The sequence below is a fragment of the Aedes albopictus genome, chromosome 2, assembly GCF_035046485.1.
Source record: "Aedes albopictus strain Foshan chromosome 2, AalbF5, whole genome shotgun sequence".
In the NCBI taxonomy this organism is placed as follows: domain Eukaryota; kingdom Metazoa; phylum Arthropoda; class Insecta; order Diptera; family Culicidae; genus Aedes; species Aedes albopictus.
The window spans coordinates 389,298,407-389,325,382 of record NC_085137.1 but is presented as its reverse complement, the minus strand read 5'-3'; the positions used below and the strand labels follow the sequence as shown (position 1 = coordinate 389,325,382).

At 40.3% G+C, this 26,976-nt stretch overlaps 1 protein-coding gene and 1 long non-coding RNA gene across 4 annotated transcripts in view; both read left to right on the top strand.

Annotated features, from left to right (window-relative positions):
- Positions 1-19,224, top strand: part of LOC109404591 (lactosylceramide 1,3-N-acetyl-beta-D-glucosaminyltransferase) — a 142,742-nt gene extending 123,518 nt beyond the window's left edge. For all 3 annotated transcript variants that reach the window (XM_062853187.1, XM_062853186.1, XM_062853185.1), the window contains one exon: positions 17,460-19,224. In XM_062853187.1, the coding sequence (XP_062709171.1) occupies positions 17,603-18,841 (1,239 nt within the window). In that variant the 5' untranslated portion in view covers positions 17,460-17,602 and the 3' untranslated portion in view covers positions 18,842-19,224. The remainder of the gene's footprint in view (positions 1-17,459) is intronic.
- Positions 19,225-22,325: 3,101 nt separating this feature from the next.
- Positions 22,326-26,715, top strand: LOC134288400 (uncharacterized). The gene is made up of 2 exons (XR_009997940.1): positions 22,326-24,245; positions 24,488-26,715. It is a non-coding gene; the product is annotated as an uncharacterized LOC134288400 (long non-coding RNA).
- Positions 26,716-26,976: the final 261 nt, after the last annotated feature.

Here is a 26,976-nt window from a genome sequence, read left to right as displayed (position 1 = left end):
ATATTTTCTACTATACTATGCTGAAGTCTATGCTATTTTGGAATGTGCCGACATGTGTCTCCAAAGGCGCCATAAAAATGCTAATATTTGTATAGGTCCTGATAGCAAAGCAGCGTTGAACGCTTTGAAGTCCAAAGTGTATACTTCGAAACTATTTTTTAGGAACGCTCGAAGCTACTGCAGCAATTGTCCAGTCGCAATAAGGTTAATCTGTATTGGGTTCTTGGACATCGCGGAATAGAAGGAAATGATAAAGTTGATCAGTTGGCAAAACAAGGGTCATCCACTTAGTTCATAAGACCGGAGCCATTTTTTGGCTCCAAGTGCCTTAAAAATAATATTCAAGATTTTAGAAGAGATGAAAATTAACCTAATCAGTTTATGGCTATATCGGTCTTTTTCTACTCAGAGTAAGGGAGTAGAGATCAAAATAGATAAAAAAAATGATGATAGGTATGATAGTATTCCCTAGGTTGCGAATAAGTGTGAAAACTTCATAGATGGTGAAAATAGGCATGAAGGCCATGTACTGAACGAATACATCGAATGCGTGAAACTTCTGCCGTACGATCTGTGCTTTTAAAAAGATCGGCTTGGTTGGTAGTTCATACCACCATACCAATACTGGCAAAAGTTTCAGGCACCCGACTGTACTGTCCATGTTCGCATAGTCGACGTAACCACCATTGACAACGTCAGCATACAAAAGCTAATATCTAATGCATCTGCGTCAAGGTTGTTAACCGATCAATTATCGACAGTTAACTCAACGCAAACTCGATAACGATAAAGGTTACTCGATAATCTCTCGATAACGATTATTAAACGATGAATCAACGCGAAGATCAACGTAGCTTCGATAATTTTGCGATAAATCTAGTTACCTTAGTGATGGCATTCGGATACGTTATCGAGTCGATAATTGCCACAGTTAACTGTATCGCCGATGAAGCTTCCGCCTGAAGACGTTATCGTTATCGACGATAAACGATAACAGACGTTAACTTTATCGGCGATAACGATAAGTTATCGATTAACAACCTTGAATTCTGCGTTTATGTGATCAGTTTTATTCAATACAACACAAGATCTAACATTTAGTTAGATATTAACGTGAGAAAAAATATCGAATTTCAATTTCTTCTTTGCTAAAATTTCAAAAGAGTGTTGAAAATTACAGTGGCGCTTACGTCAACTATGCGAACATGGGCAGTGTATCTGAAAAGCGATTCAATCAATATTGTGTTATTGTTAGTCATTCTCCAGTATGAAGAGCAAAAAAAACTTGTGTGGACCCGCAAGCAGAGACGTTTACGCGAAACCCGCGACAGAGGAAAAGAACCTCCTTCAAAAAGAAACTTCTCACGAACAACTGCAAAATCAAGCCCTCGAACTATGGGCCAGAAATTATGATTTCGCGACAAAATTCAAAAAAGTTGTTTTTCTAAGATCAATCAAATTCCATATTTGTATGATTGTTTGGGCTATGTTTGATTGCATACCGACTGATTTTTTCGATTTGTAACAAAATTGTATCGTTTTTTGTATGGAGAAACTTCTTATAAGCGAATATTCTCGATTTTAACCAATATTAAGAAAAATGTGATTTGTGGTGAACAGTGTTGGTAAAATTACACTCAAAGCAGACTCATGAACCGCTCCTGCGTGAGCAAACTCGCGCGCGATTCTGAATCATTTTCTCACGCGCGAGATTTTCATGCAAAATCTCGCTCTCACGAGTCAAGCGCCGAAATCTCATTCGCTTGTAAAACGAATCCAAATCAATTTGAACGACATTCAATGTGATTGTACGCTAGATTTGCTTTTGTTCTATCATATAATCCAAAAAACTTTGATGTAAATAATAAGAACACCAAGAAATAAAGCAATGAGTGAAATCGCGAGTTAAATCATGCATGATTTTTCCAGCGGTGAGTTTGGCGAGTCAAGAATCGCGCGTGAAACAACTAAACTATGAGATTTGAGAATTTGAGTTTTTACCAACACTGGGTGAAAAATGTGACCAAAAAATATAACGCATACATTTCCTAAAAGTAAATTTAGTATATTTTGCATATTTGATGCACAATTTGCGATGCTTTTAAGTTTAAAACATAAATTTTACAATATTTACTTAAATTTTACGGTTTATTTGCCAATGTGTTCAAAAAATAGGAGTATTCGACCGTATTCGACATGCAACTGGTCTAGGATGCTAGTTTAGACTCTACTTTTTCGATTGATTGATTGATTTGTCTTTATTAGAGAGACTTTCATCTACTTTTTCGAATGCTACCGGACTTTTTTGCGGGAATTTGCGAGAAAGCAAGTCAGAGTGATTTTGGTGCTTGCTTTAATTTTACAATATTTCACGCTGTGCTTCAATAATCATCCACTCTTGAGATTACGACACAATGACTTTATGGCTTGCGAAACAATATACATAGCAACAAACAACTTTCATTCTGGAAGGGTTTGTTGCAGATATAAATGTAATTATAAGCTTTTAAATCAATACCACAGACTTACTCAATGTGCAAAGTTTCGGTAGGGTATCGCGCCACTTGGGCGGTGGCTTCTATATTCGTTTGTTTTCCACTATAACTCGACAATTTTGAAACAGTTGACTTCAAATGTTGTACACGGGTAGATATTTTACCTATCTCACCGCATTCCAAAAATTGTGTCAATTGGTTCAAATTTGATTGAGTTATAGTGGAAAACAGACGAAAATAGAAGCCACCGCCCAAGTGGCGCGATTCCCTATATCAATCCGTGTGATCAATTAGAATTTTAAAATAACTCAACGTACATACATATGTACAGATGAATACATTACACTAGTTTACAAAATAAATGAAAGTCGTGAACTTCTGTCAACGACCAAAGTTTTTGAAGCACAATTTAGTGCTGATTTCGAAACCGTGCTTTAAAAAATTTAAAGTAGAGCAGTTTTTGAGTTTTAGCTCAATATCGAGTTTTACAACTTTTAAAAATATGGAATATACTGAAATTCAAATATCTTGCGTTTTGTTTAACCAATTTCAAATCTTTTTCCATAAATTTAAAGCTGAATAGAATACCATTTGATCATCTGAATGCAGGTTTTGCGTCAGATTGATGAAATTCAAGATACTGGCGAGTTTTAGGGACGATCTTCTTAAATTTTAGCCAAATTTCCAAAAATATATGAAGAAATGTATTTTTTTCAATAAGAAAAAAACAATCTAAAAATTCTTTCTCAACGTTTATTTGACATATCATATGTGGGCAAGTTACAGTAAAAAATTCGGCTCAATCGGAGGATTGATTACGAAGAATGAGATGTATGAAGTGAGTGACGTTGCTTAAAAATAGAACAAAACTAGATTTCAAATCATCAGCCTTGTATGAAAGGTCGAAAAAAAATCCTCTCTACTGTAATTTTTTTCCTTCGCGTTTTCGAACTCAGGGCATGATTCTACACCAAAAATGATCATCAGCTTACCGAGTTCAAAAATGCTGTAAACTAGTGTTATTAGTGTGTGAAATAAGGAACGAATCCACAGCTCAAGTGAGATTTTAACTCACGACCCTTGTATGCTACACTAGTGCTTTACCGACTTGGCTACAGAGCCAATCAATGACACGGCATTTTAAATATTATAAGGAAAATCAAATCTTCCCCCTAATCGCAAATATATCCATCCCACTTGTACGAAGAGCGAACACAATTTGTTTATTGTTAAAATACTGGCTCCGAGTAACTTGGCCGAGTGTCATTTGGCTGATTGTCGCTTGGCCGAACGCCATTTGGCCGAACGTCATTTGGCTGAACGCTGTTTGGCTGAAGAAGAAATCGTGGCATTGTTCTCCACGTCAGTATAACTCAAAATATTCGCCTATGATCAAAAGGAGGAAAAATGTCTGATGAAATATCAACGATCCCTGAATTGTAAAACTAGAAAGAATAGTGAATGATTGGAGGAAGGAAGAAGGAAAAATTAATGATGAACATATTGGCAGCTAGAGTGTGGATACACAGAAATTAAAAAAATAACTAGAATGTGAAAAGGGGTCTCTGAATTATTTTGAACATAATTCGGCAAAGAAGCATTCGACCAAATGCTGGACATCGGAAACACATGAGCACCAAAAACTTATCCATTTATACATAAATGGAGCTTATTAAAAATCATAATTGACCACACCAATTGATGTACCGAAACTTTGCACATTGAGTAAGTGTGTTGATTTGATTTAAACGCCTACAATCACAGTCTTACCTGAAACAATCCTTACAGAATAATAGTAGTTTGCTGCTATGTGTATTGTTTCGTAAGCCATAAAGAGATTGCGTCGTAATGGCAGAAGTCTATCTTAGTGTGGATGGTTATTGAAGCACAGCCTAAAACATTGTAAAATTAACACATGCACCAAAATCATTCTATTTTGGTTTCCCACAAATTCCCGCAAAAATGTCCGGCAGCTTCCGAAAAAGAAGAAGTTCAATTAGCTTCCTAGACCGGTTGCATGTCGAATACTACTACTTTTTGAACATATTGGCAAATAAACCGTAATATTTGAGTAAATATTGTTATATTTTAATTTGAACTTAAAAATATCGTAATTTGAGCATCAAAAATGCAAAATCTCGCGTTTAGTATCACACAGGCGTATCTACAATGATCGATTTCTCTTCATCGGTTTTCTCTTTGGATTATTCCGTGAAATACGACCAATATTCGAATGATCTCTCGGTACGTTTCGGTGAAGGACAGCTAGAAATTGCATCTAAAACAATGAATAGAACCGAAAATGATTAGCAGGCCAAGTTATTAACCAAAGAGAAAATCGAGGAAGAGAAATCGATTATCGTACATACGCCCGTATGATACCAAGCGCGAGAAATGCACTAAATTTGCTGTTAGGAAATGTAGGCGTTATATTTGTTGGACACATTTTTCACCACAAATTAAATTTTTCTTATTATTGGTTAAAATTGAGAATTTTCGCTTATGAGAAGTTTCTCCATACAAAAAACGATACATTTTTGTTACAAATAAAAAAAATAGTTGGTATGCAATCAAACATAGCCCAAACAGTCATACATATATGAAAATTTATTGATCTAAAGATAAAACCAACTTTTTTGAATTTCGTCGCGAAATTTTGATTTCTGGCCCATAGTGCCTCGATTGACGGAATACTCCCAATATATGAGATCGAAGAGCACGCCCTTAATCCACGAAATGCTAACAAAAAGGTGGATGCAGTCCCAGACTGCTGTCCAAATCGATTCAATCGAGTGTCCTGATGGTCCATCCCTTTCCCAATATATGATATGATATATGTATGTGTGATTGTTTAAGGACTGTATCGTTAATTACACAAGTTTACAAAATAAAACGAAAGTCGTGAACTTCTGTCAACGACCAAAATTTTTGAAGCACAATTTAGCGCTGATTTCGAAACCGACCTTCAAAAATTTTTAAGTAGAACAGTTTTTGAGTTTTAGCCCAATATCGAGTTTTATAACTTGTTAAAATATGTAATTTACTAAAATTCAAATATATTGCGTTTTGTTCAACCATTTTAAATCTTTTTCCATAAATTAAAAGCTGAATACAATACCATTCGATCATCTGAATACAGGTTTTGCGTCAGATTGATGAAATTCAAGATAATGGCGAGTTTTTGAGACAATCTCCTTAAATTTTAGCAAAATTCCCAAAAATTTTGGAAGAAATGTATTTTTTTTCAATAAGAAAAAAACAATTTAAAAATTCTTTCTCGACGTTTATTTGACATATCATATGTAGGCGACTTACAGTAAAAAATTCAGCTTAATCGGAGCGTTGATTACGGAGAATGAAATGTTTGAAGTGAGCGACTTTGCTTAAAAATAGAACAAAAATCGATTTCAAATCATCAAGCTTGTATGGAAAGTCGAAAAAAAAATCCGCTCTACTGTAATTTTTTTCTTTCGCGTTTTCGAACTCAGGGCATGATTGTACACCAAAAATGATCATCAGCTTACCGAGTTCAAAAATGCTGTAAACTAGTGTTATGAGTACACCTTTGAGGCTCTGTATTAAAAAAACTATGTATTATTTTAACATCTGCTATGTGTCTATGTGTTGCTAGCGTTGTAAACAAACGATAACCTTCATTAAAAGTCAAAGTTTTTCTTCAAGCGGAACAATGCGAGGGTTTACGATAGAGAAGAGAAAATCGATTGTGACCAGGTACTGCAATGAAAAATGATTTTCACTAAGAAAATTAGCTAAAGTTGAAGGTGTTTGGGTTTTTGCTGTCGAAAATGCTATCAAACGATTTGGTACGCATAACACACCGAAAGACTCACCCGAACGCAGCAGAAAACCGGGGCGTCAAAGTCAAATTTGGACAACAAAACTTGCTAAATCTTGAAAGAAAAAAGGAGGTATCCATCAGAGATTGTGCAAAAAAGTGTGGAACGACTGTTGGTATTGCTCAGCGCGCCAAGGAGCGTAATTCTCTGCAGTCCTACCCAAAACAGAAATGTCCAAAACGCAGTCAAATTCTGGCGGATTATGTGCAAACTCGGGTTTGGAAACTGTACGAAGATGTTTTGAGCAAAAATTACATTTGCATAATCATGGATGATGAAACGTATGTCAAATTGGACTACAATGCACTTCCAGGGGCACAGTTTTCACTGTCAAGCGTGGCAAGGATATTCCGAATTAGGAGAAATCGATTTTTTGCGAAAAAATTGGGAAAATGTGTTGGTTTGGCAAGCAATTTGTCAATGTGGTATGAAATCGTCACTTTTCTTCACTCTCCCAAATATGAACGTCGAAATACACCGGAAGGAATGATTAAGAAGCAGAGGACGTCATAAAATTCAAGAAGCCCAAGCAAAACCATCGATGGAACGGTTGTCAAAAACCTTATAAAGAACATCAAGAAGAAGGTGCGAAAGCTGGCAAGATCCACGAAAAATTAAATAAAGGGTGAGTCGTTAATTATTGTGCCACCCTACCTTCAACTGATTCGCAAATTGTCTACAATTAACGAAATGGAACCAAATTTTTACAGTAGTTTAGTATATGTATGTATTTCAACTTTTTGGTATAGGTTCAAATTTAGGATGCGTTTTAGTGAAATTCACGACATTTTCAATTAACGCCCTCCATGTGGACATGTTCAGGCTCCACTTGAAACAAATAATTAAAGCTCTCTGGCTTGTTTATGCGCATCGTGCCTGATTTTAACCCAGCTCCAAGCTTATGTTTCACTGACAACCGTTCCTGAAGCCTATTGACGAACATTAAGATGATCCGATAATGTATAATCATTGATTGTTCCAAGGCGCGATACCATGAGTTTTGATTTTAGCATGTGATTGTACAACATCTTTTTTAGAACTGTTAACTAAATTTATTCTATATCGACCGGAATCTCACTGATAATTTCTCAATTCATTATATGTAAACAATAGACTATAAGGAGAAACTGTGCAAAATTTGGTTGATTTTAGTGAAGTAGGAAAAAAGTTACGTTAGCTTGAAAATGGCACAATAATTATCGACTCAGCCTTTATACAATGATGGCATGGGCTTTTCTAATGGTCAATAAACAACGTAATTGAATTCAATTTACAAAATAAATAAAACATTTTCAAATACAGCTATTTTCAGGTGTACTCATAATTAACGATACAGTCCTTATTATATGATAGAATTTTCTTACCTTTTTGTTATCTAAAAACTAAAATGTTGTGTTTATATTTGGTTAGCATTTATTCATACGTGAAATTTACCTGAATCTTTAAAAACTCAAATATAACAGGTACACTCTTAGAAAAAATCATGTAAATTTAAGTTCACTTGGATGCACATAAAAGGAGCGGCCCGTTTGACGCAACTTTACGTCTTCTATCGCAAATAAAGTCAAGCTAGCAATCACTAGAGCCGGAGCGAGAGATAAAACATATGTAAGTAAAATAATGAACTAGATTCGAACTCTAGCCCGCTGATTGAGAAGCACGTACTATACCTCTCGGCTAGGGTGGTACGGCCAAAATTTGGTCATACAATTTGGTCATACATTTTTTTTTTCATAACGTCAGAGCTTACGAATTTCAGGTTTCAACAACTTTTGAACAATAAGCCGCAGTATAGTGAACATTGATGATCCTCTATTCTTAGGTGAGAATGGCTACGTCAAGCCGTAGAGTTCACCGCATCTGCAAGTTCATGCGGATATCGGAATGTTGTTGGGAAATGTTTAAATGTTTTTGGCAGTCTCTTTAGTAAAGACAAATCAATCAATCAATCAATAGATTAAGTGATGATTACTGTGATACGGCACAGTTTACTTGGTTGCATAACTTGTAGGCGTTGTATTACACTTTACTGTGAACGTAGGAAAGAAAAGAAACTTTTTTTCAATCCCTTCTTTGTCAAATTTCTTAATTTTGCTTTGGCTGGCCAAGCCAAGTGAAAATTACAATGTTAAAAATGGTTTCATATCCATGTGCACAACAGAAACATGTGCATTGTGCTCAATGAACAAATTGAGATTTGAATTATGAAAAGAAATCCACGTACTCCGGTGGGAATAAAACCCACGATTCTCAATTCGCTAGACGGGAGTTTGAATTGTGGAAAAATGTAAATCATGTGCGGCTATAGAATCGAGTTTGGCGACGAAGAGTCGTGGATTCGATTCCCACCGGAGTCCGCGGATTTCTTTTCAAAATTCAAATCTCAATTTGTTCATCGAGCACATGTTTTTATTGTGCATATGAATGTCAAAGCATTTTCAACATCGTCATTATAGTGTTCAACAAATTTACATAAATTTAGTGATGAGTAGTGTTTTGTCTATTGCGTCCACTACGGCTTGGACTAACAAAGGTCAATCACCCTATCTGTCTATCACCGTGTCACCATCGGCGCCGATCATAGTTTTGCGTGCAGATGACACACATCACGCAACACTACGCTCGTATACATTGCCAGCTTGTCAGGATAACAGTGCAAAAGTGCAAAAGTCCCCTTTATAATAGTCGTCGTACGTACCTACCTACCCAGTCACAGTTTATAATCTATCCGTTCGTGACCAGCCGCAGCTTAAGGCAAAACTCCTCTCATTAAACGCTAAGTATCACAATTGACTAGGCAAACGTTGCTGGTGGTATGCATCAATTGTCGACGTAGACCGGCGGGCGTGGCAGACAAGAGTTCGCCAAGATCCGTACGGGAGCGGCCGTCTAGACAGCTATGACGACAGTCTCGACGACATAGTTCTGGTTCAGGATGGAGGATGGGTATTGAATCAGCAACAAACGCCTGGTATGCCTGCAATGCAATGGACGGACATGCAAACATTGATAATGCATGATTTTCGATGGTGGTCAAGTGAAACTGAAGCCCATGTCTGATGCCGGTACGGAACTAGATCTAAGCGTGGAGATAAGCTGTGGGGAGACACTCATGTGACGATAACGGCAAAATGCGATAAACGAGTTTCCGTAGAGAGGCGATAATTTTATCACTCATCGGAATTTAAATTCGATAATGCTCAATTAGGACTGGGAAGATTTCGATAAATCCGATATTGTCGATACGATATCCAATATGTGTAAATCCAATATCGACGAGAATCGGCTCGATATCAGATTTTTAATCGTACTAGTTGGAATTTCTATGGAGAAATAATATCACAATTCACGTATTGTTATCTTTGGGAAATCTTTTTATTACTTTTAAAATTATAATCAGCTAATAGCTTACTCAAAGTGTCCGTTTTGTGTCAGTGGACAAAACTGTATTGAATCGTCAATTGAATCGAATTCAATTGGCATATCGAAGAAGAGTGTGTTCCTTGGAAACGTAGGCTCATTTGCCAACAGAGAGCTTCTCACTTGACTTCACCGATATGGACAGACACGAAATACTGCACCGGCCGGCTAGTAAGTTGGCTGGTTGTCGATAAACACAACCGAATGGCTGGGTTAAATTCAAACCGATGTTGTAGATGTAGATAGTAGTGAGGGTGCGCCGCCGGTCGGTAGTTGACCAACCATGCAAAGTATCAATTTCAATAAGTGGTGACACCCGGCTGTGCTGTAAGTGCTGCAGCACAAATTCTGGGCACCCAAGGCAATGGAAGAGGGAAGGAACCATCATAAAGCATACGAAGGCTTACGATAATCCACTGCTGCCGCAGTATGATCCAAGCTTTGTGTGACTTGAATAGATATAGGTATAAAGTCGACGATTTGTTTGTTCCGATTTAGACGACCAGTCGATGTCGTTCTGGGTAATTGTTGGAGCGGAAGGTTATACGGAATTACAACGTTAGCGTTTTCACGATTTTATTATTAGAATGTTTATTTAGAAATTGTCTAACAATAAACAATATGCTTCTTCTTTCTGACGTGAGGTCCCAACTGACACAGACCAGCTATCCACAGTTGAGAGCTTAGTGTTCAAATGGAACATGTTTATAATCATCGTTTTCTATTTTCCTGTTCTTGGTGTAGAAATTCTTTCAGGAAGATTCGGGGATGCCTTCTACAGACACATCAGAGATTGCTCCAGTCGATCATTCAGGTATTCTTCTAGAAGACCTTCCAACAAAAGATTTCTCATGGTGTTCTGTAGGGAGATCCTTCAGGAATCACTCAAGGAGTTCCATCAAGGGTTCCTACAGGAATTCCTTCTGCATCGCTTCTGGAATTTCTTCAAGGATCCCTCCTGAAATTCCTTCAGGGATTCCTCGTGGAACTCCTTCGAGATGCCTCATGAACATTTTTCAGAGATTATTTCAGAAGTTCTTTCAAGGATTGCTCCAGAAGTTTCTTAGGTGATCTCCCCAAGAGTTCGTTCAGAAATTTCCGTAATAGCTCCAGGAGGATTCAGGGATGCCTCCAGGCATTATGATTTCCTTTGGAAGTTTCCCAGCTATTTGAACAGGAGTTCACTCAGATATCTTTCCAGAAGTCCCTTCTGAGATTCTTTCAGAAGGATTCATAAATGCCTCCTGTAGATCCACCAGGAGGGGTCTCCAGTTATCCTATTGGTTAAGGTTATGGACCGCCAATCCGGAGACGGCGGGTTCGATTCCCGTTCCGGTCGGGGAAATTTTCTCGACTCAATGGGCATAGTGTATCATTGTACTTTGCCACACAAAATACTAATTCATGCAATGGCAGGCCAAGAAAGCCCTTCAATTAATAACTGTGGAAGAACACTAAGTTGAAGAGAGGCAGGCCAAGTTCCAATGCGAACGTCCAGCCATAAAGAAGATCTGTCAAGAATTCCGTAAGAAGTTTCTTCAGGTAGAAATTACTCTATGAGTTCCTGCAGGGATTCCTTCTGAAGTTCCTTTACAAATTTCTACAGGAGTTCTTACATAAATCAGTCCAGGAGTTCCTTCAGATACTCGTCCAGGAGTTTCAGGGATTCTTGCAGATATTTTTTTCAGAGATTTGTCCTGAATTTCTTCAGGGATTCCTACAGAAGTTCCTTCAGAAATCTCTCCAGGGACTCCAGAGAATGTTATAGAAGTATCCAAGGACACCTCCAAGGGAATTCAGAGATTCCTCCAGAAGTTTTTTCAGGGATTCTTATGTAAGAGTTTCTTCTCTATCACACAGAGGACCTGTGATCGAATCCCACTCCCGACAAACTCGCTGAATGTGAGTTCTTCCTTCGGGAGGGAAGTAAAGCGTGGGTTCCGAGATGAACTAGCCTAGGGCTAAAAAGCTCGTTAATACAGATAAAAAAAAAGAGTTCCTTCTAAGATTTCTTCATAATATCCTTAGGGGAATCCTGAAGAAGTTCCTTTAGGGATTCTTCCAGGGATCGCTCCTGGGTTTCTTTTAAATTGTAGATTGAAATTCCAATTTTTCCAGGAGGACTTCGGGTGCCTCCAGGAGTTACATCAGAGATTTCTTCAGAAGCTCATTCAAAAATTCCAACAGGATTTTCTTCAGGGAATCTTGAAGTTCCTTCAATAAATTCCTTAGGATTTTAATAAGGCATATTTCCAGGATATTTTCGAGGGATCTTTCATGGACATAAAAACTTGAAGTATTTTTAGGCAAAGTACGTTTAATTGGCAAATTGAGAGATAAATTTGTGAAAAAATTACCACTTGTTTTGGTGGGATTCGAACCCACGACTCCGTTATCGCTAGTCCGGCGCTTTAACCAACTAAGCTACAGAGCAAGTTACAACTCTGCAGAATAGAAAGTCAAACTGGATTCGAAGCACCACCCTAAACCGGGTCCGTCTTTCACAACTTTATCTCTCTTTGAAAGACGGACCCGGTTTAGGGTGGTGCTTCGAATCCAGTTTGACTTTCTATTCTGCAGAGTTGTAACTTGTTCTGTAGCTTAGTTGGTTGAAGCGCCGGACTAGCAATAACGGAGTCGTGGGTTCGAATCCCACCAAAACAAGTGGTAATTTTTTCACAAATTTATCTCTCAATTTGCCAATTAAACGTACTTTGCCTAAAAATACTTCAAGTTTTTACGTCTATTTCAGACATACTAGCCGACTGGTATAGCCGGAAAAGGGCAATAAAATCATTGTCATCTTTCATGGAGTTTCTACAAGAATTCCTCTTGGATTTCCTTCTGGGATACCTCCTGCAAAGCCACCCTTACGCGGAAAGATTTTCTCTGAGAGATTCCGCCTGTAAATCCTTCAGAGATTCCTACCGGAGTTCCTTCCGGAGTTCCTCCTGAATTTGCTTCAGGGGTTCCCCTGAACTTCTTTCGAGGATCCCTCCTGGAATTCCTTCGGGAAATCCTCCTGGAATTTCTTCGGAGACTCCTCCTAGATTTTTTTCGGGATTTTCTCCTGGAATTCTTTCGAGGATTCTTCCTTAATTTTCTTTCGGAGTTTCCTTCTAGACTTCCTTCGAAGATTCCTCTCGAAATTCTTTTGGGGACTCCTCCTGGAATGCCTCGGCGGTTTCCTCTTGGAATTTCTTCGGTGATTCCTCCTAAAATTCCTTCGGGGATTCCTTGTAGACTTTCTTCATGGATTCCTTCTGATATTCTGTCGTGGATTCCTCCTGGAATTCTTTTGATGATTTCTCTTAGAATTCTTTTGGAGATTCCTCCTGAATCTCTTTCAGAAATTTCTCATGGAATTTTTCCAGGATTTCTCCGGTGATTTCTACTAGAGTTCTTTCGGAATGCGGGGATTCTTCCTAGAGTTCCTTCGGGGATTACTTCTTGAATTTCTGCGGAGGTTTCTTTTGGACTTCATATGGAGATTCCTCTTGGAATTCCTTCGTGGTTTCCTCTTGAAAAAACTTTTGAGGATTCCGCTTGGAATTACTTCGGAAATTCCTCCCGGAATTCCTTCGGTGCCCTCTCCTGAGATTCCTACAGGGATTTCTCCTGTAATTTCTTCGGGGATTTCACATGGAATTCCTTCGGAGATTCTGTATAGAATTTTTTCGGGGATTCCTTCGGAGATTCCTCCTGGAATTCTCTCCTGGGATTCCTACAGGGATTTCTCCTGTAATTTCTTCGGGGATTTCACATGGAATTCCTTCGGAGATTCTTTATAGAATTTTTTCGGGGATTCCTTCGGAGATTCCTCCTGGAATTCTTTCGGGATTTTTTTTCTGGACTTCCTTCGAGGATACCTCCTAAACTTTTTTCGGGGATTCCTCCTGATATTCCATCGGCGATTCCTCTTGGAATTTCTTTCGGGATTTCCTTTTGGAATTCCTTTGGTGGTTCCTCTTGAAATTTCTTCGGGGATTCTTTCTAGAATTCTTTTGGGGTTTCTCCTGGGGGGTCCTTCCTTCGAAATTTCGTTCGGGGATATCTCCTGATTTTCTCTTGGAATTCCTTTGGTGATTCCTCTGCGAATTTCTTCGGAAATTCCTTCGGGGATCCCTCGCGGAATTCATCCGGGGATTACTTTTAGAATTCCTTCGAGGATTCCACGTGGAATTCTTTCGTCAGTTCTTCCTCAAATTCTAACAATAGCATGTTTTCTCGACGTAGAGATGGATTTTTTCAAGAATTGATCTATACTTTTCCTGTTGATGTTTGTTATAATATCTGTTTTTGTAAAATATCTAATTTGTTCGGTTCGTCACTATAAGTGTCGACTTGGTTTGTGTTTGATCGAATAAGTATTTAAGTGGTGAGGATTGTACTAATAGTTAGTATATATTAAATCTGTATTCTCATCTATTTGTATTAGCTTGGCTGTTTATAAAATTTACGTATACATTTGTACAATCCATCACTTTGGAACACTAGTCTCTTAATTGCGAGGTGACGCAAGATCTCTCTCGTTACATAAGACATTTTCCAAATTTCTATTCTGAGTCTTCAGGGTCTCACCAATCTTCTAAATGTTTTTTTGGCAGATATAGTCCACAAATCAGCCAAGTCAAACATTTGTTTGTCACCAGTCAACTATATAACCATCGTCAAACAAAGAAATTGAGAATAACATTCCAGTTAACCTTCCAATGCGCAACACGCAACCCGCTTTTACGTCTTATGTTTCCATAGATTTGCATATTATTAACTTCTTATCAAGCATGTTTGGAGTGTTTCGTGTGAACTTTTACTGTAGTTAGTAGTAGAGTAGAGGTGCGAGCGCACAACAATGGCAGCATATCGAAACCCTCCTACCGTAGTAGGGTAAAGGTAGGTGGTACCTGGCGTCTGACGTTTACCGTATATCGCATCGGTTTGCGTGCCAACCAGCAACCGCAAATGATTAACCTTATAAAAAAGTCCTTCGTCCAGTGAGCGAACGAATATTAGTGTGCCGATAAAAGTGGCGAAAATGTTAGCTTGGTAATAAATCACTTCTACCTGACCTACCGTCAATAAATGTATAATTTTCAGTATCAACGTATGTATTAATCGCTTACACTTCTAACTACAGTTGGTAAATTTACGGTGATTAAACTCATGAGCACATAGCGTTCTATTTCGAGATTGGTTCTTATGATGTATAAAAAAACACGGAGAATCAATAAAGGAGTCTTGGGACTAGCTAAAACATCAACACGAGAGCTCAAGTTCAATAAAGTCATCAACGGTGCCGGCCTCGGAACTTTGGGAAGAGATTGCAAAACTAATTCGGATATTGCCAGACATATGAGAGTTTCAGAAGGGGTGCTTTTGAGTTGTGAAAGGCTTCAGGGATGTTTTAGACGAGTTTTAGAACGTATCCAGGTTTTTAAGGAATTTCATGAATGTTCCGTCCGAAGGAGATCCCGGGTGATTTAGGGGGACTTTTAAGGAAGTTACAGAGGGATTTAAGAGAAGCGTAAGGGTGTTTCAGAGTTTCAGATAATATCAGGGATCCCCTGATACCCCTTTAAACCTCCTGAATCACCCCTGGAAAAAACCTTATCCGCCTGAAATCCTGAATCCCTCTGCATCACCCCTGAAAAACCCTATAACACCTCTCGAACATCCTGGAACGCCTCTGAAACCCCCTGAACCCCATGGGACCGCTTCTTTAATCCATTGAAACGCCCTGAAACACCCCTAGGACACATAAGGCATCAGAGCCTTCTAAACCCTTCTGGAATACCTCTGGAGCACTCCTGAAACCATCTGGAATACCTCTAGAACGCTTCCCAAACCCCCTGAATCTCTTGGAACTCTCCCAAAAGCCCCTCAAGTGCCCCTGAAACTTGTTACATTGCTACGTCGTAATAAACAGGTTTGTTTACTGTAGGTAAAGTATTGTTGATTAAAGTTCGCCGTTGTCACTGCACTGCCCAAATCGATTTTCTATCCCGGCATCTATCAGCATATGGACGTTTCTACGAGGGAACTACTTTTCAGTTCTGCCACTCCATTTTGCTGAGGGGAATATTGTGCAGCCAGATGTCTTATGATGTCAGGAATTTTTTGAAACGCCTTCCAGTGAATTCTGCATCACGATCAGAACGCATGATTTTCGGTTTTCTTCCAAACTGCGTTTTGACCATTTCTCCAAAGCTTCGGTACAAAAACTATTGCTGTATGTATTGGTTGACAAATGTTTATATGTACCAGCTCTAGCACGGCTTTCAACTTCCTCACAGATTGTTTCGGAAATGGACTTCTTTGCATTTTTCTCTTCAAGCAAAGCTCGCACATATCCGAGCACTTGCGACCTTTCAGCTCAATCCCGTGCGCGAGACTTCGCATCTTGAGAGCGGCGTCACAATCTCTATGCCAATCCGCGCAAGATATAACTAGAGTTGCCATTTCATCCAACTGTCGTAACACGTACAGGTTTCCGAAAAGCTCAGCTGTAGTTCCTACAACTCCATCGCCATGAATACTTGCACCAGCCTCGCCAAACGTAACTTTGAATCCGTTCTGTATCAAACACTTCATCGATAATAATAAGTTGTATTTCATGTCAGGCACAAACAGAACATCGTTCAAAGGTATAACCGACGATTGCCGTCGCCATCTAGCCCAACCATAGATCCTAATTCGCGGCTTTTAGATTTGGTCTGCTTTCCGTTGGCCACTCAAACGTCTTTTTGGGAGTTCCTGTCCATCGATGAATCCACGTTGGTTAACAATGTGCTTCGGAATCCAGTCTCCATTGACTATTTGACTTAATCGAACTTCCGGATAAAATCGCCTCAATTCTCAAGCAGTGGTCCACGATCTGCATTCAAAACAGCATTGGCCTTCTCCCTTCTTGCTATCTTCTGCTTTGATTTCTCGGCTTTCCACTTTCTGAGCTTCTAGCATTTGGATATTTGATGCCCAGATAACCTTTCAATTCCTTGGAACCGGCTTTAAGAATCATCTCCGAACGTTCGCCCCCGATCCAGTTCTTCCGCTTTTGTGATTAATAGTATTAAACCTTTACCTACCAATTTATCTTTGACTAAGTACAGGGTAAGGTCTTCATACGCCCCTGAGACTCTCTGATACCCTCTAAAACTTCTTAGAACATCCCTGGAACTCCCCCGAAACCTTCCAGAACGCCCCCTAAACCCCCTGAAACAGCCGTGAAACCCTCATGATCGTTCTAGAACACCCCTGAAACACCCCAAAAATGCCCCTGAAACCACCTGGAATCTCTTGGAACGTTCCTGAATACCATTGAAACCCAAAGAACACTCCTAAAAGTCCCTGGACTGCCCCTAGGACACTTTGACCACCCCCTTCCCCCGCCAATTATCTTGCAACACTCCCGGAACACCTCTATAACCCCTGAAAAACGACTGGAACGTTTCTAAAACCCCCTGAAACTCCATGGAACGACCATGAAACTCCATTGAACACCGCGAAAATCCCATGGAACGTCCATGAAGCCCCATGAAACGCTTATGCAACCCCCAGCAGCTCCCCGGAACGCCTCTAAAACCCACTAAAACTCATACCGTCCTATTCGCCAAATTGCCCGACTACCACTATTTGTGTTCTTATGTAGTCTTAATGATGTTCTCGTTTTCTTCTCTTACCCTTCCAGAGCCAAGCAGCTGCGCACGATGAGAAAATCGCACAGGCACTAATCGGCTAGCGTTGTCCTCACTACCAACACCACCGCCAGCCACTACCGCAGCTACAGTGCGCCACTACGTCCGTGGCGTTGTGGTGGCGCCCACCAGGGTCATGTTCGAGCGTCGTCCACTGTTTGGGGCTCTGATCGTGCTGACACTGGTAGTGACGATATGGCACATGTCGCTTCAGGAAGCCGACAGCAGCAGCAGCGGCACCACCTCAACCGTTACTGGTGTCCAAGGCGACACCCAAGGTATGCAAGGACCGTCCCTCCTGACCCATTACTCCCCTCACTTAGCCGTGGCCCCACCTAGCAGCAGTTACTACTTCTATGCCTTGTCCAAAGGCGGAGGTGGAGGGGTCGTCGGTGATGATGCAAGTGCTACTACGGTGGACAGTTGGAACCAGAGCAGTGCGTTAGGATCATTAGTCAATCCAGTCGAACGGTTGCCAAAAGATGACTATACCAATTTAATAGATTTAAAAGATTTTAGATTCACTATCAACTTTAGCAATTGTAGTAGCGACAGTAGCGAGAGGATCAAACGTGATAGCCTTAAGAGTGACGAGCGACGATCACCGTTAGTTTTAGTACTAGTACATTCGGCACCAACCAATTGGTACAAGCGCAATACGATCCGTGATACCTGGGGACAGCACGATCCGCGAGCAAAGCTCGTCTTCCTACTGGGGGCGGTCAACTCCAGTATCCTGCAGCGGAGGATAGAGCAGGAGAATCGCATGTACGACGACATCGTCCAAGGGAGCTTCCTGGACGCCTACCGAAACATGACCTACAAGCACGTGATGGCTCTAAAATGGTTCACATATCACTGCCCCGAAGCCAAATACATCCTGAAGGCGGACGACGACGTCTTCGTGAATACTCCCGCACTGTACGACGTGCTCGAAACGGCCACCCAACGGCGGAGGCTACTATTCTGTCAGGAGATCCGGAAGGCCCCCGTCAAGCGGACCCATCGGTCCAAGTGGTACGTTAGCATTCCGGAGTACCGGAACAAGTACTACCCCAGCCACTGTCCCGGTTACTCGATAATCTACACGCCGGACGTGGCCTTCCTGCTCTACCGGGAAGCCCAACAGCAGCCGTATTTCTGGATCGACGATGTCCACCTGACGGGCACGATAGCGCAGCGGATCAACGCGACCATCACCCCGACCGGCAGCATGCTGCTCAACAAAAGCCAAAAAGATGCCATCATCGAGAACAAGCTGAACGCCACCGAGCAGTTGTTCTTCTTCACCACGCCGGATCTGCGCCAGGGGGAAATCCGACAGCTCTGGAAGGCGGTAACGGCGGCGCGGAGGAGCAGCAGCAGCAGCAGATAGTGACCGGAGTAGGAACGGATCACCGGCGTCGGCGGGAGCAGACGATAAGATATTGCATGTGTGAGAGTATGTGTTCCGCGTTTTGAGTGGGTAAGTGTGCTTTTTTTTGGGGACGGAACCGGAATTGCGTAGGTAGGACATCTCAATGAACTCAGTATATGTAGAACAAAGAGGAATCAAAAGCGAATTCGTGTGTGATAGACAGTTGTGGGAAGCGCGTGCATGAACAACCGTCCCCCTCGAAATTTTCCACGTGACGCTGATATTAGTATTAACAATAAAAGGCTTTATTATATAAAACATTTTCATCCTGTTAGGGCCATCTTGATCTGAGTTTTTTTTTAATATGGTATGCATCATAATAAATGAGAATTATTAATGTAGACTCAAACTATTTCTAAAATACTGGTGTTTCATCATTCGCTTGGATTTAGATTGTAATTTGGAATTCGGAATGGAAAAATCTTGTGGTTGTTATAAACTATACAGTATTATTACTTGGGGTCTCCAGTTAGCCTAGTGGTTAAGGCTATGGATCGCCAATCCGGAGACGGCGGGTTCGATTCCCGTTCCGGTCGGGAAAATTTTCTCGACTGCCTGGGCATAGTGTATCATTGTATCTGTCTCACAATATACAAATTCATGCAATGACAGGCAAAGAAAGCCCTTCAATTAATAACAGTGGAAGTGCTCAAAGAACACTAAGTTGAAGCGAGGCAGGCCAAGTCTCTGTGGGGACGTCGAGCCATAAAGAAGAAGAAGAAGTATTATTACTTGTTGACTAATTATTACACATTGATAGCATATAACTGGACAAGCTTCAATGTTTTTGAACCAACAAGGCCATCGATCATGTCCGTAAAATCAATACTGAATAAGGGAAGGATTGATTGATTTGTCTTTATTTAAGAGTAAGGGAAGGAATGTTAGTTAGACATTCGTTGCAACAGGCCGAGCAATCCTCTGCATCTTAAAAGTGACCCTGGAAAACAATTGTATGTGGACAGAAATCTGCGAAGGGGAGGGAGAACAGAATAAAATTTCAATTCACGTGGTTTATGAATGACCCCTCTTCACAGTTGATACTTGGAGGGATTTATGTGCCTATCATTCATTCTTTCGATTTGAATGTTACAAATATGTGGAGCACATTGATATACTATGTCTAGGAAGTCACGAGAGTTCCCTAGCAGAAAACATCCACGGCCGGACTGGTAAATGGCCTCCATTTTGGCGATCTGCGGCCGTAACTGTAAGGCTATAACTTATCTACTCTAGTTAAATTAAATGCTTTCCACTTTCTATAAGAAATATTGGATTCCAAAGTACTCCGCTATTCAATTTAAATAGAACGATGTACAAACCTTATCAACACGAGAAAGTATTGACCAATTTATAGTCGGTAATTTGTCAAACGACCGTCATCCTTTTTCAGCACGCAACCTTTATTCTAAAATAATATATGCTGATTGCAATCTTGTCGCCACTTTTATAGATCTGGATATGCAGAAACAGTAGGTATTTGCAAACAAACCTCTAGATATTGGTTGCAATGCTAAACGATAAAAAAAAGCACAGAACTGCAAGTAAAACGGGGGTCCTTCAGTTCGTGGGTTCCCGTGTGTTCGTTGCGGTTGTTTCCCATTTCCCCAGCGGTTGGTAAACCATGCGTCACTAAACTGAACGGAAACGTTATGAACACCGTTCATCTTCGTTGGTTAGACCTCTTTTGTTTTAAATTCGATCCCGGTAGTTTACATATTTTCAAACTAAGAATGATTCAAATGTCAATGGTGATTAGAAATATGCAGCTGGTTTGCATTTGATTTCGTTCGAATTAACGGGGGTACACGGTACCTATATGGGCGTTGTGGTTGCACCGGCGAGTCATTATCATTAGCACCCTCGCAACAGTTTTCTTTTTTATATTTGCTGTTCTGGCACCATTGGTAAAAGGATCAGATAAATGTTTGAGTTTTTGAGTTTAAGGTACACCGGGGCAAGTTGAAACGGGTGGGGCAAGATGAAACAGCGGGTTAACATGATGTTTTCTAATGATGATAAATAGTTCGATCGCCATAACACATAGTTTTTGATTCAAACAATCTTTTAGCGAAGGATAAACTTCCAAATTGTATTGAAATCTATTTCAAAACTTCGTGTTTCATCTTGCCCCACCCGTTTCAACTTGCCCCTTTGTACCTTATGGCAAACATGCAACGACGATGACCATGTTGCTCGGATCGATTCTTTTGTCAGTAGTAACTCATAGATAATTGGATGTATGACACTTTTTTTTCTATTTTATTTGATAATTAGACAATCTGAAATTCAGATTCTGAATTGAATGATAAAGTAAATAAGTCAGTATAGGGGTTTGTACCATTTCAGGCCAAACATTTCAAGAGGTCCTATCTGCATTTGAGAGGCTCTCTTTGTTCACTTTCTCTTTCAATTATTGCAATGTAATGGTACACTTTTCAAATATTTTTGCAGTACAAATCAAAAAACGATTGTTTTGACCATCGTTCAGTGCAAGGAGACAATCATAACACAAATAAACAGCTGATATATTAACGAAAGAGAGGGAAACCAAAGAGAGCCTCTCTTCTGCAGATAGGACCTTTAGACATGTTTGGCCTGATTTGGGCAGGTGTACCTATTTTTGATACTTGTGGAAAGAACTAAGTCAATTCTATACCTAATATATCTTAATTTCTGGCATACGGTGAGATCCGTACAGTATCTAACGCTATACAAGAATTCAAACCAAAAGGACACGATCGGTGATGTACTAGATATGTAGTAATGATCTGAATTTTTGTATTATGAGAAGGTAATTTCTCCGTTTTTACAAATGAAATGGTGGTGCAGAAATCGTGGGTATTACGATTTCTTGCCAAATTTCATGCTGTTTGAGCAAAACTTTGGGTAACTATGTTCTTGTTTTCTCCATTTGTTGACTCTTCAACAACACAGTTACCCAAAGTTTTGCTCAAACAACATCAAATTAGGCAAGGAATCATAATACTCATGCTTCTTGCACCATTTCTGTGCAGAAACGGAGAATTTACGTTTTCTAAAGTAACTTAGCAACTACGTATTCCACTGCCTTTCATTCATTTCTCATTGATAAGCTTAGCCCACTCGATGTCAGTAAGCTCCTGCAAGTCCAGATTCATACCTGCATCTAACATAGCTTGACGGATGCCAGGAAGATTCTGTGGGTTGTTCTTAATGAACTTCGCAGGGACCTTGATCGTCGCCTTCTTAACATATGCCGTAGGAACAGCCTTCCCTTGTACCTGCCCAAAGAAGGCACAGTCCGGCTGTGCAGTCACCCATGCTCTAGTAGCTAGAGCCAACTGGGGAAAATTGGAGGACGCTGTCTGCTGCACCGCGGGATCAAACAACTTCACGTATCTCCCTCCACCCAGCCCGCCCAAACTGGGCATGAAGCTTCACTTTTGTGTCAAGTTGTTGGGCAACTTCTGGCATGAGGTGGAGAACGGTTAGGTCATGTGTCGTCATGAACTTGTCGATAGCGCAGAATACAGACAACTGGAACTCCTTTAACATGATCTTAAGGTTATTCGCTGTCACTGATGATGACAGGAGGACGAGTCCGAGAATCGTGCTCTTTAGCTTGGGATAAAAAGCCAATGAGTCAGATACTCGAACCAGGTCCTCCCCGTCAACCATGGTTGCCAGAAAATTATTAACATCACACCAACATCACACCATAGAAAAAATCAGCTCATTACTACAAATCTAGTACTTTGCCGAACGTGCTCAGTAGACCTGTCCAAAACAGGTTCTTTAAGGAATCGAATATGGACGGACATATACTGAGAATGGCTGAACCCTAGCAATACATACCAGTAACAGTTTTTGTGAAATAATTTCCAATATCAGTACACGTTCGACTCGATTATCCAGAGTCGGGTTCTGGTGTTTCGCAAAATAATATCTCACAAACGGAATGCTTTGAGAAGCTGAAATTTTGACTGATCACTTATCAAAGTTGGCTTGACTAAATGTAAAAATTTCAACTTTATAGAGCGTTCCGTTCCCCAGATATAAATATGATTGTGAAGCATGTAAGCCCGACTCAGGATAATCGAATCCGATCTGTATCAGTTTTTGTAAAATCAATTTTTGAACTGGCAGCTCATGTAAACTCTTTTGGAATGACTGATAAGGGGTAGGGTAGCAAGCCACTTAAGCAGTGGCCGGTATTTTGGGTACTTGTCGCAACAACTCAGTCAAATATAACAGAAGAGTGCCCAAAATAGGAGCCCAGATGATTTCACTTCCCTATTCGGGACGTCAACAGTTCTTTGTATATGACTACTTCTGCTCCCCTGAGAAATTTGTTGCATAATAGCCAACAAGGATTCGCTCAACACATATTCCTAGAAAAGCCAAAATGGTTTTCGTAGGTTTTATATCAAAGTTCGATACGCATATTACTAGAGTTCTGAACAGTAAATGACCACATCTGCTACTCAGGGGGAGCCTGCTTCGGAATGGCAACACCAAGGTGAGCTTCTCACTGAGAAGTTTTCAGAAAGTCCTCATATAGTAAAACTTTTTTTCAGAAGCCAATTCCGTGAAGGATGATACCCATATGGCAGAACCCTTAAAATAGTAAATGGCCACATCCACTGCCCCTGGAAACCTTCTACGGATTGGCCACCCCATGGGGAGATCACCGAATGGTCCTCAAATAGTCGAATATGCTTTCCGTAGGCATCTTCATGAAGTCTGATGCTGGGATTCTTCCGAAATCAGTAAATGGACACATCCATTCCCCCCAGGAACCTGTTTCGGAATGGCCACCCTAAGGTAAAATTACAGGACAGTCATCAAATAGTCAAACATGCTTTTCGTGGGCAATTTCATAAAGTTTGAAGTCCATATTGCTGGGGTTTTGTCGAAATCAATGAATGGTCTTTTACGGTTCCATGGTAAACCACGGGATCCGATGGAATCCCCCAGGGAGTCAGTTCCAGATTTATTGCTCTATGGAAACCCTAAGGTATAACCTTAAGGTGGCTAGAAATAATATTCTGTGGCATTTCCGCATGATTAGATATACATATTGTAGGAAGTTTGCTGAAATCTCCTGATGATATCTTATTTCATAACATGTCCCTAGAAATCCGGATTTCCCGGAAAATGTATGGGCCCATTTCGGTCAAAATCCCAAAATACACGAGTTTCTGAATCGATTGGTGCGAACAGATTCAAAATCGGTTAGAAATTGACAAAATCATGACCGTTTCAACTCCCCCTCGCCAACACCGTTTTCAACTTGGTATCTATGTATATGCCCTCAGATGTCACCAAATTTCAGATTCCTGAAGAAAACATTATTTTCTGGCAACTGAAGTTCAAAAGGGTCTGTGTCATTTGGCATAAAGTCATTTGGCATAAAGCCGTTTGGCATAAAGTCACTTGGCATAAAGGCATTTGGCATAACGGTCATTTGGCATAATGGACACTTGGCATAATAAAGAAGGGTGCATTTCGATTATGCCAAATGTCCATTATGCCAAATGACCGTTATGCCAAATGTCTTTATGCCAAGTGACCTTATGCCAAACGACCTTATGCCAAATGTCCCGCTCCCAGTTCAAAAAGGTACCCGTGTACCCTGCTATCCACATAAGGGTTAATAGGCTTTAGTTGAACTCCCATACTGAGCACCTGTAGCTGCTTTCAAATTAACTGCATAACAAATTTCTAGAGGTTCTGCTAGGCAATGTTCATGGAGGCTCTGTCGCTGTGCTGTTCACAAGAAACACATAAGTTCTACTAGAAGCTCAACACTTCCCGCAAAGGATTCGTGCCGCAAGCCGAAATGTGTAGGGATAAGGACAGGAGCCTCCTGACGGGCAAACGTGAGGCGGTCGAAAGCTGGAAGCAGCACTTCGACGAGCACCTGAATGGCGAAGAGAATGTCGGCATGGGAGATCAAGGTAGCGATGCAAATGACTACGTATTCAGCAGTGGACGGGAACGAACTAACTCCCCCACTAAGGGATGCCATCCATCTGCTCGAACCACCTCGTAAGGATGGTATCGCAGTATAACTCATCAGGATGGGCCCGGAAAAGTTGACGACCCGTCTGCATATCGTGCTCCATTTGATCGACCCACCTAGCTCGCTGCGCACCACGTCTTATTGTAGTATTGTAGGTACCAGTCGGATGACTCTCGACAACCGTTTTAGTCGGGTTGATATCCGTCATCCTGATGACGACCCGCCCACCGTAGCCTCCCGATTATGTGGACGATGGTCGGTTCTCTCAGCAGCTGATGCTGGTTCATTCGCCTTCTCCAAGTCCCGTCTTTCATCTATACTCCGCCGTAGATGGTACGCAACACCTTCCGTTCGAAAACGGATGGTCGCACCCATCGTCGCCAAAACTCGTCGATCATCCATTGCGTTAACTTCCAACTATCTCGCAAAGCATTTTGGTACTCTAGTGGTAGATCTGTGTGCTGAGCGATTCCTTGTGGGAAATAGATCAAGAAATAACTGGGAGTTAGGGCCTCTTGATCTCCCGAGTACAAATGACAATTGCCCCAGCTTCCAGTACGATGGTCTCGAACGTTTCTTCGTTTGGATGTCGTAGTCCGTCGAGAAAAGCTTACATAGGCGTTTTAGCGGAACACAGTAGTATGTGCTCTCCCAGATCGCCCATATCGGGTGCGGCTCCACTAAGGATGTCAATCTTACCTTTGCTAACGGAGCTATCCGAGGTACAGTATGACCCATAAAAAAATGCGACATTCCATTTTTTTGCAGTATTTGATGATTTTTAATGAAATAATCCCAATGAATTAAACTTTTTTGGATTAGGATACAATAAGGAGGTCATTGTCATACAGGATCTCTAAAATTTTTGTCAAAATATTCATTGGTTACGTATATGGGATACCTTATAATTGTTAACAATTTCTAAATAAAATCAAGTTTTCCTATAATTTTCATAGCAAAATGAACTAAGATAAAAACTTTTAAACACATGGAAACCATGAAAAAATATGTACTCTTTAATACGCCCATGTTTGAAAAATATTTTAAAAATAATTTCAAATGTTTAGGAAACAAAAACTAAAAAAGGTGCTACATATTAAAAACCGTATTTAAGATAAATTAATAAAAAACTTAACACTGTTAGAACATTTTTCAAAACATTTTTTTGTCGATGAAGGCATATATACCTACCTTTATGATAGGTACAAATACTATGTACTTAAAAAAATTTCATGCTTAAAACATAATATTTTCTAAAAATTATCATTTGTCAAATAATTCAATTTTCACAAAATGTCTCTTAATTTATAAGTTAATATTTTTTTCGTGCTTGTCCGACGAACCAACCAACTCCTGAAGACCTTATCCAGCCATAAAAGTACTATTTTGAAAATAAAATTTGATTGAATGTGATTGAAAGCAATTGAAAGAAAATTATATCCTTAAAAAACGGCCTCTGGCGCGTAGACGATTTCGACATCTATATGTTCAACGTTATATTTCCGAAGGTATTTGCATGGAATTAGTCTATGTTCCTTTGCCATTATAAGATTAGTGGCTCTACTATACTATCCAATAGATACATGCGAGGTTAATCAGTTCGAAGTAGGGGAACGATGACTTTGAAAACTGTCGCATTTTTTTATGGGTCATACTGTACATAACTGTGGGTTTGCTTTGTTGACCTTACACCTTTGACATTCTGGTGCCACCTTCCTAATCAGTCGTCGTAGCGCAGGAACGCAGAATCGCTGCTTCATGTCGTTCAGAACCGTATCGTGGTTTGCATGTAAAAGGCGGCGGTGATAGCTGTTAGTTAGAAATACCATTATGCGATGCTGTTTTGGCAGAACTATTGGGAGTTTTGCATCGTATGAAGCGAACGGAGTAGCCCCAATACGACTTACGATGCGTATGACTTCCTACTTATCAGTGAATGGTGATACCTAGTTTGTACAACGGGCTGCATCTGTTCGGCGTTTTATTCCATGAACTCTGATGTGCTCTTATTATATATGAATTGCGCCATGTATGTGGAACAAGAAGCACCAAAGATGATGGCTACGACCATAACTAGTATTTGCGG